At 44.9% G+C, this 16,936-nt stretch overlaps 1 protein-coding gene across 1 annotated transcript in view; it reads left to right on the top strand.

Moving 5' to 3' along the window:
- Positions 1-16,054, top strand: part of LOC120709500 (uncharacterized protein DKFZp434B061-like) — a 32,860-nt gene extending 16,806 nt beyond the window's left edge. Inside the window, exon 3 of the mRNA XM_039995167.1 lies at positions 13,618-16,054. Coding sequence (XP_039851101.1) covers positions 14,661-15,941 — 1,281 coding nt within the window. The 5' untranslated portion in view covers positions 13,618-14,660 and the 3' untranslated portion in view covers positions 15,942-16,054. The remainder of the gene's footprint in view (positions 1-13,617) is intronic.
- The last annotated feature ends 882 nt before the right edge of the window (positions 16,055-16,936 follow it).

Below are 16,936 nucleotides of genomic sequence, written 5' to 3'. Positions count from 1 at the left end.
AGTGCAGAGTACAACATATTTTGGTGTCATAGATGATATATGGGAAGTGCACTATGGTTCTAATGTACAAATCCCGATGTCTTGATGTCGTTGGGTGAAACTGTGACATTCGGCCCAATTTGGATGTGGCCCAGTTGTGGCCCATGAGTGATGCGTGCACATGTTTAGTATCACCTTTCTAGTTGAGTAAGGGTGGAGCCAACTTATAAGCCTTTGTCACTCGAAAGGTTTTGAGGTGTACAGCCATGGATTCACGATTGTTGACCTCAACAATATTGGTTATAAAGACGACCCATGGGTACTTGCTTCACAGGTCGCACAGGTACTCTATGTAGCTGATCCTGCAAAAAAAGACAAAACACGTTGTCGTCCCAGGAAAACAAGATATCATAAAAGTCGAGGGTATCAAAAATTTGGAAGAATATAATCAGTATGATCAAATGAATCTGTTCACAGACCTACCACATAAAATGAAGATTATAGAAGCAGGAATCAGAAAAGACGAGAAGCCGTGGGCGCGCAAAGATGGCGAATCGAGAATTGTTACCGCTTAAATGTCTCATTCATTTATGTATTCTGAAAGTTGTATAAATATGCGACATATTAATGTGCAGTAGTGTTTGTATTTTGTCACACCTTACTATAATGATGACACCTTGACTAATTCTGAACAATTCTATTCATTTTGGTTTCAAAATTTTTTTTGATGTGTTTTACTATTTTTTTTATTTAAATCAATTTTGGATTAATTATCCCGGAGTATCCGGGCTAAAACCCGGAGTATCTGTGTCAAAATCCGGAGTATTCGGGCAAACTGTTTGGACATCCGTTCAATTTTCCCGAAGTATCCGGAAAATATACCGGAATATCGGGCATTTTTTATGTGTTTTACTATTTTTTGAATTAAAGTAATTTTTCGATGTGTTCTACGTAATTTGGAAAAATATTTTTTGGGGCAGGTGGGGGCCTCACCCGCCCCTACAAATCGCCCCTACACATCATTTCTCAAATTAATCCAAAAATTCATTTAATTCAATTTTTTGCAAAACCTGTGCGCCGTGGCCCAGCACACCGCGACACCCTCCCCTTCACCCTGTCTCTCTGCCATCACGGACCCACCTGTCAGCCACAGCACTGTGTGCCTTTCTCCTTTCTCTCGCCGCCTCTCTGCATTTCGTCCGACGCCGCCCGCTCCACGCCCCAATCAAGCTGTTGCAGCTACCTCCATCGATGATCACTCGACACGAACGCTCTTTGATGACACACTTTGTTTGGAATAATGTGTGCCGCTGATTTTGCTCCGCTTTCTCCATTTGTGCGCTCAGCACACGCTGCACAATTAGGCTCTCATAGCGGTCGGCTTCAGCTGCATTAATATGTTCTTCCGAGCAGCCCTCACTTCCTGCATGGTCAGCCGCAAGCAATGCAAGTATATCTTCTTCAAGTTCACTAGTAGATGAGTACTCACCATCATTTTTGACCACCAAAACACGCTTGCTTGGGCAGTCACGCATGACATGTCCAAATCCCTTGCAGCGGTGGCACTGAACATCTCTTGTTCTACCTGTGGATGCCACCGATGAAGTGGTTGCAGCAGGTTTTTGCGTTGTCTTTGCTGCTGAATTTGCAGGGTTGTCACGAGGCTTGTCGCTAGAAGGTGGGGCTGCTATTCGAGCTGACGATGAATAAGGTGCAGCAGCACGTCCAGTTGATGGAATGCTTGAGCGGGGCTGTGTGGAAAAATTCCTCCCTGCAGAAATGTTAGTCCTGGTACTTGCACGTCGTCCCTGCACTTCCCTTTCAGCTTTGCAAGCAAGATGGAACAAACGGGTTATGTTAGTGTACTCTTTATAAGCAAGGATGTCCTGAATTTCCCGGTTTAACCCGCCCAAAAATCTAGCCATAGCAGGTTCCACATCCTCCTCTAAATTGCAGCGTAGCATGCCCATTTGCAGCTCTTGATAGTATTCTTCTACACTTTTAGTACCTTGTTTTAACAGCTGCAGCTGGTTTAAAAGATCACGTGCATAGTAAGATGGAACAAATCTAGCCCTCATGATCTGTTTCAAAGCATCCCAAGTTTGTGGCATGTTATTAGGATTTTTCTTGCCATGTTCTATCCACCAAACGGAAGCAAAATCAGTGAATTCACTAGTTGCAGCCCTAACACATGCATTTTCAGGAAAATCATGACAAGTAAACTTTTGTTCAAAAGCCATCTCCCAAGTAAGATAAGCATCCGGATCATATTTACCATCAAAAGAGGGTATCTTAAATTTTATCTTACTAAAAGTAATGTCATTGTTATGTACCTCATGTGGACGCTGTCCACCCATACCTCGACGGTTACGACGTAGACGTCGCTGGGCTTGATCCTCAACTTCGGTGTCAGCAGCATAATCAGCACCTGAATTTTCTGCGCCGTCATCATTCTCTTGGCCACGTCCTCTATGCTGATCTTTCATCTTCGCGTGGAGCTCATCAAAGCGCCTTAGAAGAGCAGCGAGACTCTTGTCCACGCGAGCAACCGTCGTCTCCAAACCTGCAAGCTTGCTGTTGTTGGAAATCTGTGCGGCCTCCATTTGCCCAATCTTCTCATTTATCACCTGTAAATCATTATCAATTCCCAAGGTGTACTCCCTCACTTGCTTTTGAAAATGCTGTACGAGGCCTTTGGTGCGAGGTGTAAGCAGGCCTCCACCATCCTCATCCTCACTCCCTGCACCTGCCATGGTGAGCTTGCAGCAAACAAAGTCACAAGAAGTTGCCTACCAACTAAAGGAAATAGGTGGTGGAACACTATATGTTCACTCACACTTGTCCATTCAAGTTCTTACATGTTCTTACCAAGCAAGGTAGGAGGTGTCGGCAGCCAGCAAGAACAACACAAATGGTTACACAAGCACAACCTCGTGATGTAGTAGATAATTTGTGGAGCTATAGGTGGCTGCAAACAAAACAAATCAAGGTACAGCTAGAACCACATTAGTCAAAGCAAGTTGAATAGACATTCATTGATGGTCCTATGCTGGTCCTAGTGCCAAATCAAGCTAGAGACGTGAGCCTGAACACAAATGTTGTCACACACCAAGACAGCAAGGAATGCAAGAAAACAACAGCTCTATTCCCTTCACTTTTTTTTCTCTTCTCTTCTCTTTCTTTTTTTTTGCTCTTTCTTTTTCAGGGGCTAAAACTCTTTTGAAATCCCAACAACCCAAACAAAGGGATTGCTGCACACAACTCCTTTGAAATCAGTTCCAACGTCTCAACTTTCAGACAGCAGGTCGCGAATCTCAAGTGGTATTGCGACGCGCTCAGAAGGAGTTAGGGGGCAAATTTTGATCTGTTGGAAAGAACACGAGATAAGCTTTCCAGATTATATTTAAACATTTGAATCGGACATGTAACACAAGATATAGGACTGTTTTCTTCCAGTGCTCAGATCTGGGAAGATGGATTCGTGGTGGCAGAAATGACAGCGGAAATATGAATAGATTTGGTGGATTTCGTGGTGACTAAAACGTGACCAGAACTCAAAACTCTAAAGATTGAACCACTAAGAACCAGCAACTAGCCCAAACAATGCAACTGAAAACTCAACAAGCAAAGAACTAAGCAGAACAGCAAAACCTCAAACTTGTTGTTGGGATTTTCCGATCTAGCCTATTTTTGTGTAGTTTTCTGGACTGTAGGTAAAGGGATGGGTAGAATCTCTCACCGAAAAAAAACCTTGCTCTGATTACCACATGATGGAACCCGCTGGGGTTTGCTCCCGATCTTTCGATGAGAGTGGGGGATAACTCGATTTGAGGAGGATCGACGTTGTGCTGCCCGACTACAACACCACAAGGGCTGCGCTGCGCCTTAGCGACAGTTACACCGCCTCCAATTTGTGTTGTTCTTGCTGTGCCAAGAACAACCTTGAACCTGCAAGCAATTCGAAGAACAAGCAAGAACAAGTGGACAAGCAAACAGCACACAGACCTTGCCCAAAGGATAAATCTGATACACACGAAGTTGGGGTTCTGAATCAAGCAAATCGGGTGGTCTAATCGACACACGCGCTTACAAGGAAGTAGCAGTAGCTAAACTTACAACCAAACAAAACCCAGGTCTCAAATGGTGGCTGCTGGTGGTTTATATAGGTGGGGGAGCAGCCAAGAGGCGTGGGGGGGTGTAAACCCTAACTTAAAATGGGCCCCTAGTGGGCTGAGCTAGATACAAGGGCCTCAGCCCAAGACTGGAAGACTGAACGTCATTTTGGCGATTTTGCTTAGCTCCTTTGGAATTTCATCTTGAGGTTGGATCCATCTGAAAGTAGACTTCAGGAGCTTTCCAACAAGTACTCATGGGCTTCAAACAATATTCGGAGCTAAGAGTTATGGCCTTCCGAAGTTGTCCCTTCCTGGAGGTCCGAACTGGTATGGTCCGATCTGATCATCCACACTCGCTTTCTTGTCGTGTTTGCTCTCCCTCCAATCTGGTTCATGTCCCAAGTTCCTAAGAATAAGAAAAGCATCACAAGAATTTAGTAGTACCCCATTCATGGATGATGGTTTATGGACAGCGAGGAACGAGTTTACCTGATAATTTAGCTCTCGTGCACGAGCTCTTGTCATTGGTCCTTGCTGCGTAGTAGGCATGGGTGTATCGTTGGGAGGGATGTCCTCATCATCCTCCCCTTCTTGCATTTGAGTCGTCCTCGACTCAAGTTCATCTTCCTCACCCAAATATGGTTTCAAATCTGCAATGTTAAATGTGGGGCTAACCCCAAAATCTGCAGGCAACTCAAGTTTGTATGCATTATCATTGATCTTAGCTACAACTTTAAAAGGGCCATCAGCTCTCGGAAGCAACTTTGACTTCCTCAAATCAGGAAACCGATCCTTTCTCAAGTGCAGCCAAACCAAATCACCTGGTTCAAAAGTGACATGCTTCTTTCCTCTGCTACTAGCAAGTTTATATTTAGCATTTATGGTTTCTATGTTCTCCTTTGTGGTCTCATGCATTTTCAACATCAACTCACCACGTTGTTTAGCATCAAAATTCAATCTCTCAGAAGTTGGTAGAGGCAGCAAATCAATAGGGGCTCGAGGCACAAAACCATAAACAATCTCAAAAGGGCTCTTTTTAGTAGTAGAATGTTGTGAACGGTTGTAAGCAAACTCAACATGAGGCAAACATTCTTCCCACATTTTTATGTTCTTTTTCAAAATAGCCCTAAGCATGGTAGATAAAGTTCTATTCACAACCTCAGTTTGTCCATCAGTTTGGGGATGACATGTAGTGGAAAATAGCAGCTTAGTACCTAATTTAGCCCACAAAGTTCTCCAAAAATGACTAAGAAATTTTGCATCACGATCTGAAACAATTGTGTTTGGCACACCATGCAAACGAACAATTTCACGAAAGAACAAATCAGCAACATGAGTAGCATCATCGGTCTTATGACATGGTATGAAATGTGCCATCTTAGAAAATCTATCCACAACCACAAAAACACTATCCCTCCCCTTCTTTGTTCTAGGCAGTCCTAAAACAAAGTCCATTGAAATATCCTCCCATGGTGCATTAGGAACAGGTAGAGGAATGTACAAGCCATGAGGATTAAGGCGTGACTTAGCTTTTTGGCATGTTGTGCAGCGAGCAACAAATCTCTCCACGTCCCTCCGCATCTTGGGCCAAAAGAAATGATTAGCAAGGATGTTTTCTGTCTTCTTCACACCAAAGTGTCCCATCAGCCCTCCTCCATGTGCTTCCTGTAGTAATAACAAACGCACGGAGCTAGCTGGAATGCATAGCTTGTTAGCTCTAAAAATAAACCCATCAGTTAGGACAAATTTGTTCCAAGTTTTCCCCTCCTTACAGTTCAGCAACACATCCTTAAAATCATCATCATGAGCATATTGTGCTTTAATCGTTTCCAAGCCGAAAATTTTGCAATCAAGTTGGGACAGCATAGTGTAACGCCTAGACAAAGCATCAGCAATGACATTCTCCTTCCCTTTCTTGTGTTTGATGACATAAGGGAAAGATTCAATGAATTCAACCCATTTAGCATGCCTACGATTTAGTTTTGCTTGACTTCGAATGTGTTTTAAGGACTCATGATCAGAATGTATAACAAACTCTTTGGGCCACAAATAGTGCTGCCAAGTTTCCAAAGTTCGAACTAAAGCAAGCAATTCCTTATCGTAAGTAGAATAGTTCAAGCTAGGTCCACTCAATTTCTCACTGAAATATGCTACAGGCTTACCATCTTGCAGCAGCACGCCACCCAACCCAATTCCACTAGCATCACATTCAAGTTCAAATGTTTTATTGAAATCTGGAAGTTGGAGCAAGGGTGCATGAGTTAACTTATCTTTGAGCACGCTGAAAGCATCCTGTTGAGCTGCAGCCCAAGTGAAGGTTGTACCCTTCTTAGTGAGTTCATGCAATGGGGCTGCAATGGTGCTAAAGTCCTTCACAAAGCGATGATAAAATCCAGCAAGTCCTAGAAAACTTCGCACTTGGGTGACCGTTGTGGGAACCGGCCAGCTGTGAATGGCTTCCACCTTGGCTTGATCGACTTGAATTCCCTGCGGTGTCACAACATAGCCAAGAAAAGAGACTCGATCTGTGCAAAAGGTGCACTTCTCAAGGTTACCAAACAAACGTGCATCACGGAGAGCATCCAAAACAGCACGCAAATGATCAAGATGGTCTTCTAGTGATTTGCTATAGATCAGAATGTCATCAAAATATACCACAACAAATCTGCCAATGAAAGCGCGTAAAACTTCATTCATTAATCTCATAAAAGTGCTGGGTGCATTAGTGAGACCAAAAGGCATGACTAACCACTCATATAGACCGAATTTAGTTTTAAATGCTGTTTTCCATTCATCTCCTAACTTCATGCGAATCTGGTGGTAACCACTACGCAAATCAATTTTCGAGAACACAATTGAGCCACTCAATTCATCAAGCATATCATCTAGCCTAGGGATAGGATGACGATATCTGATTGTTATGTTATTAATTGCTCGGCAATCTACACACATGCGCCAAGATCCATCTTTCTTAGGAACCAAAAGGACAGGAACAGCGCAGGGGCTCAGAGACTCACGCACGTAACCTTTGTCAAGCAATTCTTGCACTTGGCGCTGAATTTCTTTAGTTTCTTCAGGGTTGGTCCTGTATGGTGTATGATTGGGCAAGGAGGCCCCGGGAATAAGGTCAATCTGGTGCTCAATCCCACGAATTGGTGGCAGCCCCGGTGGCACCTCCTTTGGAAAAACATACGCATACTCCTGCAAAAGGTTAGTGACAACAGGGGGCAAGGAAAGAGGTATGTCCTGAAGTGAAAACAAGGTTTGTTTGCAAATCAAGGCATAGCAAACAGTAGTGGTAGCATCAATCTCATCTAAATCAGATTTAGTAGCAATGAAACATGCCCCTTTCAGCTTGATCTCATTTCTGTTATCATGAACAGATTTGGCACTTCTCTTTTTGTGCTTCTCAAGTTCGTTGGCCACAATTTGATTTTCACTTTTAACCTGTTCCTGATTCTTCATTTTACTAGCTCTAGTAAGTTCATCTTTTAAAATTGCTTCAGGAGACATTGGATGCAACACAATCCTTTTATCATGGTATTGGAAGGAATACTGATTTGATCTACCATGATGCATAGAATCTTTATCAAATTGCCATGGCCTTCCTAGCAGAATACTACATGCTTGCATTGGCACAACATCACATTCAACAACATCTTTATAGGATCCGATGGCAAGATTAATTCGCACAAGTTTTGTTACCTTTGCCTTACCGGTGTTATTCAGCCATTGAATGCAATATGGATGCGGGTGTGGTTGGGTGGTAAGTGCAAGCTTCTCCACCATGTCGCTGCTGGCCAAGTTGTTGCAGCTACCTCCATCGATGATCACTCGACACGAACGCTCTTTGATGACACACTTTGTTTGGAATAATGTGTGCCGCTGATTTTGCTCCGCTTTCTCCATTTGTGCGCTCAGCACACGCTGCACAATTAGGCTCTCATAGCGGTCGGCTTCAGCTGCATTAATATGTTCTTCCGAGCAGCCCTCACTTCCTGCATGGTCAGCCGCAAGCAATGCAAGTATATCTTCTTCAAGTTCACTAGTAGATGAGTACTCACCATCATTTTTGACCACCAAAACACGCTTGCTTGGGCAGTCACGCATGACATGTCCAAATCCCTTGCAGCGGTGGCACTGAACATCTCTTGTTCTACCTGTGGATGCCACCGATGAATGGTTGCAGCAGGTTTTTGCGTTGTCTTTGCTGCTGAATTTGCAGGGTTGTCACGAGGCTTGTCGCTAGAAGGTGGGGCTGCTATTCGAGCTGACGATGAATAAGGTGCAGCAGCACGTCCAGTTGATGGAATGCTTGAGCGGGGCTGTGTGGAAAAATTCCTCCCTGCAGAAATGTTAGTCCTGGTACTTGCACGTCGTCCCTGCACTTCCCTTTCAGCTTTGCAAGCAAGATGGAACAAACGGGTTATGTTAGTGTACTCTTTATAAGCAAGGATGTCCTGAATTTCCCGGTTTAACCCGCCCAAAAATCTAGCCATAGCAGGTTCCACATCCTCCTCTAAATTGCAGCGTAGCATGCCCATTTGCAGCTCTTGATAGTATTCTTCTACACTTTTAGTACCTTGTTTTAACAGCTGCAGCTGGTTTAAAAGATCACGTGCATAGTAAGATGGAACAAATCTAGCCCTCATGATCTGTTTCAAAGCATCCCAAGTTTGTGGCATGTTATTAGGATTTTTCTTGCCATGTTCTATCCACCAAACGGAAGCAAAATCAGTGAATTCACTAGTTGCAGCCCTAACACATGCATTTTCAGGAAAATCATGACAAGTAAACTTTTGTTCAAAAGCCATCTCCCAAGTAAGATAAGCATCCGGATCATATTTACCATCAAAAGAGGGTATCTTAAATTTTATCTTACTAAAAGCAATGTCATTGTTATGTACCTCATGTGGACGCTGTCCACCCATACCTCGACGGTTACGACGTAGACGTCGCTGGGCTTGATCCTCAACTTCGGTGTCAGCAGCATAATCAGCACCTGAATTTTCTGCGCCGTCATCATTCTCTTGGCCACGTCCTCTATGCTGATCTTTCATCTTCGCGTGGAGCTCATCAAAGCGCCTTAGAAGAGCAGCGAGACTCTTGTCCACGCGAGCAACCGTCGTCTCCAAACCTGCAAGCTTGCTGTTGTTGGAAATCTGTGCGGCCTCCATTTGCCCAATCTTCTCATTTATCACCTGTAAATCATTATCAATTCCCAAGGTGTACTCCCTCACTTGCTTTTGAAAATGCTGTACGAGGCCTTTGGTGCGAGGTGTAAGCAGGCCTCCACCATCCTCATCCTCACTCCCTGCGCCTGCCATGGTGAGCTTGCAGCAAACAAAGTCACAAGAAGTTGCCTACCAACTAAAGGAAATAGGTGGTGGAACACTATATGTTCACTCACACTTGTCCATTCAAGTTCTTACATGTTCTTACCAAGCAAGGTAGGAGGTGTCGGCAGCCAGCAAGAACAACACAAATGGTTACACAAGCACAACCTCGTGATGTAGTAGATAATTTGTGGAGCTATAGGTGGCTGCAAACAAAACAAATCAAGGTACAGCTAGAACCACATTAGTCAAAGCAAGTTGAATAGACATTCATTGATGGTCCTATGCTGGTCCTAGTGCCAAATCAAGCTAGAGACGTGAGCCTGAACACAAATGTTGTCACACACCAAGACAGCAAGGAATGCAAGAAAACAACAGCTCTATTCCCTTCACTTTTTTTTTCTCTTCTCTTCTCTTTCTTTTTTTTTGCTCTTTCTTTTTCAGGGGCTAAAACTCTTTTGAAATCCCAACAACCCAAACAAAGGGATTGCTGCACACAACTCCTTTGAAATCAGTTCCAACGTCTCAACTTTCAGACAGCAGGTCACGAATCTCAAGTGGTATTGCGACGCGCTCAGAAGGAGTTAGGGGGCAAATTTTGATCTGTTGGAAAGAACACGAGATAAGCTTTCCAGATTATATTTAAACATTTGAATCGGACATGTAACACAAGATATAGGACTGTTTTCTTCCAGTGCTCAGATCTGGGAAGATGGATTCGTGGTGGCAGAAATGACAGCGGAAATATGAATAGATTTGGTGGATTTCGTGGTGACTAAAACGTGACCAGAACTCAAAACTCTAAAGATTGAACCACTAAGAACCAGCAACTAGCCCAAACAATGCAACTGAAAACTCAACAAGCAAAGAACTAAGCAGAACAGCAAAAGCTCAAACTTGTTGTTGGGATTTTCCGATCTAGCCTATTTTTGTGTAGTTTTCTGGACTGTAGGTAAAGGGATGGGTAGAATCTCTCACCGAAAAAAAACCTTGCTCTGATTACCACATGATGGAACCTGCTGGGGTTTGCTCCCGATCTTTCGATGAGAGTGGGGGATAACTCGATTTGAGGAGGATCGACGTTGTGCTGCCCGACTACAACACCACAAGGGCTGCGCTGCGCCTTAGCGACAGTTACACCGCCTCCAATTTGTGTTGTTCTTGCTGTGCCAAGAACAACCTTGAACCTGCAAGCAATTCGAAGAACAAGCAAGAACAAGTGGACAAGCAAACAGCACACAGACCTTGCCCAAATGATAAATCTGATACACACAAAGTTGGGGTTCTGAATCAAGCAAATCGGGTGGTCTAATCGACACACGCGCTTACAAGGAAGTAGCAGTAGCTAAACTTACAACCAAACAAAACCCAGGTCTCAAATGGTGGCTGCTGGTGGTTTATATAGGTGGGGGAGCAGCCAAGAGGCGTGGGGGGTGTAAACCCTAACTTAAAATGGGCCCCTAGTGGGCTGAGCTAGATACAAGGGCCTCAGCCCAAGACTGGAAGACTGAACGTCATTTTGGCGATTCTGCTTAGCTCCTTTGGAATTTCATCTTGAGGTTGGATCCATCTGAAAGTAGACTTCAGGAGCTTTCCAACAAGTACTCATGGGCTTCAAACAATATTCGGAGCTAAGAGTTATGGCCTTCCGAAGTTGTCCCTTCCTGGAGGTCCAAACTGGCATGGTCCGATCTGATCATCCACACTCGCTTTCTTGTCGTGTTTGCTCTCCCTCCAATCTGGTTCATGTCCCAAGTTCCTAAGAATAAGAAAAGCATCACAAGAATTTAGTAGTACCCCATTCATGGATGATGGTTTATGGACAGCGAGGAACGAGTTTACCTGATAATTTAGCTCTCGTGCACGAGCTCTTGTCATTGGTCCTTGCTGCGTAGTAGGCATGGGTGTATCGTTGGGAGGGATTTTCCCCATCTGCCGCCACCACCGGGAGAACAAAGGGAAGAGAGGAGGAAAGAGGGAGAAGCCAAGGTGGAGGGCAATTGCCGCCACAGCTCGAAGCCACCGTCCAACACTAGGCCGAGGAAGAAGGGGACGCCAAGAAGAAAGGAGAAGGAGTTCGCCACGTGCAGAGGGAGAGGACCACGCCGCCGGAGCTCCCTCACACCAGCACCCCCGTATGACCCCATCAATGGAGCTGCGCGCCATGGCACGGCCTCGACTCGCCACCGCTCCGCACCCTTCTCCCTCGAGCACGCCGGTATGCCCGAACACTGTCGTGCCCCTGTTTTCCCCTTTTGCTGTCCGACCGCCTTGTGCCACCGTAGCGCCGCCATACAGGCCATAGGTTCCCCCATCCCAGCCTTTGCTTGTGCAGGTGCCCTCGCCGCCTTACGTTGTGGGAAACCCGCAACCGCCGTCGCCGTACCCGCGCCCGTGCCGCCCAAGCTCGGCATGGCCATGCCACGACCCTAGAAACCAGGTGCTCGTTCGTGCGTGCGCAACCAAACGTCAAGGCAACGCCTTTCACTATCACCGCAATGTGTTCCACCGCCGTGTGAACCCTGTCTGCCTTGGCCGAGCCTCGCAGGAGTGGAGCCGCTCGTTGCCATGCCTCGCCGTGGTCGTGCCTTGCACGACGGCCGCGTGGACACGCCATACCACCGCGAGCCTAAGCCTGGCCTGGCCTCACCCCGCCACCATCACGCCTAGCCTCGCCCCGGACCTGCAAGCTCGAATGTGGCCGCGCCGCAACCATGATGACGCGCGCGGCGCGTCCAAGTCCAAAGGACCATTCGTCGAACAGCCTGAGGGCACAGTGCCTCACCCTCACCAGATCACAAACACACACACGGCAACACCAGACAGAGCTGCACCGGATCCGGCTCGGTCGCACCGGATCCGCCCTCTCACTGACATGCAGGCCCCGCTTGTTAGTGAGGGAGGAAAACCCGCCTCGCAGGCCCAACCTGTAAGAGAGAGTGAGAGAGAGGGAAGCCAAGTGGGCCGGCCTATTTTTCTAGCGAGCCGAGCCGGCCTATGAAGCCGAGCCCAAGCCAATCTGCTGAGCCGACCTGAGCCAGTCCACCATAACGAGTTGGGTCAGATCGGCCGAACCGAGCCGGCCTGATCTGCTTTGAGCCCGCGACCAGCCACCCTTTTCCTTTTTCTTTTTCAACCTAGCTGACATGTGGGGCCATTGACCCGTGGACCCGCTGACTCGTTGACCGTTGACTTGACACTGGCGTTAGCATCATCCATGCTGACCCCATCCAGACGCTACCACGTGTCAGCCCGTGTGTTTTCCTTATTCTGAAAATCCTTTATTATTTTTAGAAATAGATTTATTCTTCAAAAATTCATGATAGTCTTGGCGTGAGTGAACATCCACCATATATGAGGAGTTGGTGATTAGGGCTTTTAGTTGGGGGCGAGCGACTGGCTAGGGATGAGTGTTTGGGCTCATCCTAAGGAGTACCTGTGGCGGGTGCAGGGTTTAGGAGATGATGAGGACATGACAAGTATGCATATGTCCAAACATGGTGAATGGCGTGAAGATGAAGGAGACCTACAAGGTTTTTCAAGTCGAGTAGAAGGCCCAAAGATTATCCGGTTCGAGTCCCCAAGGTGGAGGCCCAAAACAACTCAAGTTCAAGTCCACCTCGGAGTCCAGGAGCAACCCGCACCAAAAATGATGCCCAGGTCGCATACAGAGTCCGTTTTGGACGTTCTTTACATGGATGGAAAGATAATTTCAAGGAACTTCCAATGGCGCCAGTTTGAGGCCCAAATTCATTAGGCGTCAACAGGAATCGTCGAAACAATGTGCCATGCAGAATCTGCCAGGGCGCTGCACCGCCGTCTTTTAGGCTGTTGGCCCATGTAGCGTGTCAGGACAAGTGGCCCAAGTGGTGGACGTCCCCCTTGGCCACCACCAGCAACCCTAGGACGTCCCTTAGGGTATAAACTCAGTAGCCGCCGCCTAGAATGATTGGGTTTCGTTTAGCTCTTGTGTTTTCCTTCGAAAAACAGAGATTGTATCGTTGTATCTGTGGCGACAAGTCCTTATACATTGATCCAGGGCCCCTGTTCTTGCTCTCCTCGACTGTGTCGATTAGTCCTTCCGATTTGAGTGCTTGAACTCTTCTTGTGATTCGCTTCATCCATATTTGCAATTATCAAATTGCGTGTTTACCCTTTCTTGCTTGTATTCTTCGATTCGCTTGCAGGAAAAGCCTTCTTGGTGAGGTCAATCAAGTTTGTGCTTGGTTGGTAACCAACAGAGCAGTGATGTATCGGTTGCAGGACTTTGAATTATGTCTGATTAGAACCTGGATCGCCAACGTCGAGTCTCCACCAATCGAATTTACCCCTACCTCTCGAAAGATCATCGCGCGCGGCTCTATCAAGTGGTATCAAGATTCCAGGTTGCCCATGAGGTATTGTCGTGTTTTCCCCTTTAGATTCATTCGTGCTCATCACATATAGTCCACAAAACAGCCCACAAAAATATTTGTTCATCGAGTTTCTGCTGTCCTATAACCCCTTTTGAGTCCAACAATTTTTCAGTTCAGCTTGCTTTGCTGAATTTTAGTCCCTCGTTGTGTCATTGTGTTCGTCGTGTCTAGATTTTGTTTGTGGTCTAGTGCCAACTCTTGCTTTCGATTTGCACACAGCATAAGTTATAAAGTGAGAGAGAAAAGATTTTTTTCTATCACCAGATTTAGTTGCTACATTTATTGGAGAGGACAGTCTGAATCGCTTGTATTTGGTTTTCATTGTTTACTCATAGGCAAAAGAGAAAAGAAGAAGGCAAAGGTGCAAAAAAAGAAGAAGAAAAAGCCACACCAAAAGAAAAAAGAGAGAACAAAGAAAAGAAAGAAATTCAGAAGTGCTTGCATCCTTTGTGTCCCTTTGCAGTGCTATATTGTTGCTTGCTTGAACTAAGTCCGAGACGAGTTTAGGCTGGCGACATAGACTAGCTTGGGACTACTTTTCAGTCTTACAATTCGAAATTGAAATAATTGCTATTCCTTGCTATCATATTGTGCTTGACCAAAGTTCCACATATATACTTTTGTCAGCACAGTTTCACCTTGTAACTGTTACACCCAAGCTTGACAACTGATTGTGCCGCCTGTTGGCTTTCGTAAGAACACTTACAAAACGGTGGTAAGCCGCTTGAGATATTGCATTCCACTTTCACCACCACCCAGTAGTTGCTAGTTGATAGAGACAATACTTTTGTGTTGTCTTTTGCTGTCTTCTAACAATGACAGGTTGTTCATATCCACAGACCTATGATGGTATAGGTGCGGACAAGTACATGGAGTGGGAGATTGCCATAGATAACATATTTGCTACTCGCTTTATGTGTCCAATGAGGAGGGTAAAAAATGCATCCAGTATTTTGAGACATTTTGCTTTATCTTGGTGGGAGTCTTTAGGTCCATTAGATAAACCTCATACTTGGGATGACATGAAAATTGTTATGAGAGAAAATTTTGTTAATCCATCTCTTGTTATTAATTCAAATGATGAGGTGCATCAATTAGATAATTCTCTTGTTATTCCTCCTACTATGCCTAAGCTTTTGCAGGATCATTTACAAAAGAGCGAGGATGACGTGACAGAACCTGAGGTGCTCACAACCTCATGTGCAAATTTAGAACCATCACCTAATATAGCCGCTGCACAAGAGAGCAATGGAGATGCTACACTCACGGAAGGTGAAAGTTCTCTAGATGTGCTGAAATTTTCCACCAATCATGCTATGATGGAACAACTATTAGTGGAACCATCACTTGATTTTTATTTGTCACAAGATGATTTGCTTGATATTCCCTGTGACAAAGATGACTTACATGATCATGAACATGAGAGCACAGAACCACCCACTTGTGCTGAATTAAAACATGTTAATTATATTGGTAGTTGCATGAATGAGCTAAAACTAATATCTTCATTAAAAACTTTGGGTTACATTGAATTTGATGTTTTGTGTAATCTTAGTGATTTGGAGGAGCAACTTTTTCAACATGCTGAGTTGCCATGGTGCCCTAGACATACATATCATGCTATTGGCAAATATGACAACAATCGAAAATATTTGATACATCGAGTTTACTTTTGTGCAAATCTGAATTTTCCTTTTGTTGTGCAAGATTGTAATCAACTAAATGGATCCAATACTACTGATAGTTATATGCCATCTATTCCTATGCTAGCTTTTGTTAGTACTAATCTTTTGCAGGATAGCGTTGAAAAGGATTTTCTTGTCCAAGATCATGCGCATTCCGATCAAGGAGCCTGCAGGATCAGCTTCGAGTACAATTGGCGCCGAGGATGGCTTTTCTTTCAAGAAGGGGAGAATGATGAGGACATGATAGGTATGTATATGTCCAAATATGGTGAATGGTGTGAAGATGAAGGAGACCTAAAAGGTTTTTCAAGTCGCCAAAGCTTATCTGGTTCGAGTCCCCAAGGTGGAGGCCCAAAACAACTCAAGTTCGAGTCCACCTCGGAGTCCTGGAGCAGCCCGCACCAAAAATGACACCCAGGTCGCATACGGAGTCCGTTTCAGACGTTCTTTATATGGATGGAAAGATAATTTCAAGGAGCTTCCAATGGCACCAGTTTCAGGCCCAATTTCATTAGGAGTCATACCGAATCTGGGATGGGTTGTTTCTTAGCGGAAGATAGTTATGACCGGGAGTCCGGGATGTCAGAATGGCCCAATTCAGGTGATTGGCAGATGCTATACTTTGTTGATGCTACGCATAGGAAATCCTAGCCTTATCCGTTGGCTATTATTTATACCATAATGCATCCACCTAAAGCTTGCATACAAATGGTGAGGTGAACCTATCCCATCCTTGGGGATAGTTTGGTAGATGCAAGATCCGTCTCAAAGGTCGATGACGACATTGAAGGAAGGATTAAGGACGACTCATGCTTTTCTCAAGTTTGCCTGTGGAGGAAGGACATCAAGATGGAGGATGCCCAGAAGCCAAGCTACCGCTTCTGTGTTTTGTTTGTTTACTTTTAGCCCAATGGGCTTGTATCAGGAGTTTTTGTACTACAATCCGCTGGATTATGTAATAATCAAACCCTTGTTGTGTTTCATCGAGAAGTACGATTGTGATATGTAATTGAAATGAGTTATGTATGTGATAGCTACTGATTCAGGGACTATTACGACGATACAGGGAGTTGGGTTCTCCCTTCAGGAACCCGTTTTGTTTCAACTAGTAGCGGTCCTAGGGAGGATTAGGGGAAAAACATGTATTCAATGTGCAGTTTAATGATGTACTCTAATGATGATTGGTTTTCATATAGTTTAATTTTGTATGCATAAGAATTTTCAGTTACCGAACATATTCGATGTCTCGATAGTCTACTAGATTGAATGATAAAAATTGGTGGGAATGCAAATTGCAAAAAATAGTAGAAAACGTAATCAAAACTTTCAAATTCGAATCGATAATTTTTTGGGCAGGCGAAAAAAAAATTCAGGATCGGGTAAGGTGGTGGCCTGTCCTTGGAAAT

Source organism: Panicum virgatum, chromosome 5K (genome assembly GCF_016808335.1).
Source record: "Panicum virgatum strain AP13 chromosome 5K, P.virgatum_v5, whole genome shotgun sequence".
NCBI classification, from domain to species: domain Eukaryota; kingdom Viridiplantae; phylum Streptophyta; class Magnoliopsida; order Poales; family Poaceae; genus Panicum; species Panicum virgatum.
This window is presented reverse-complemented; position numbering and strand designations above follow the sequence as displayed.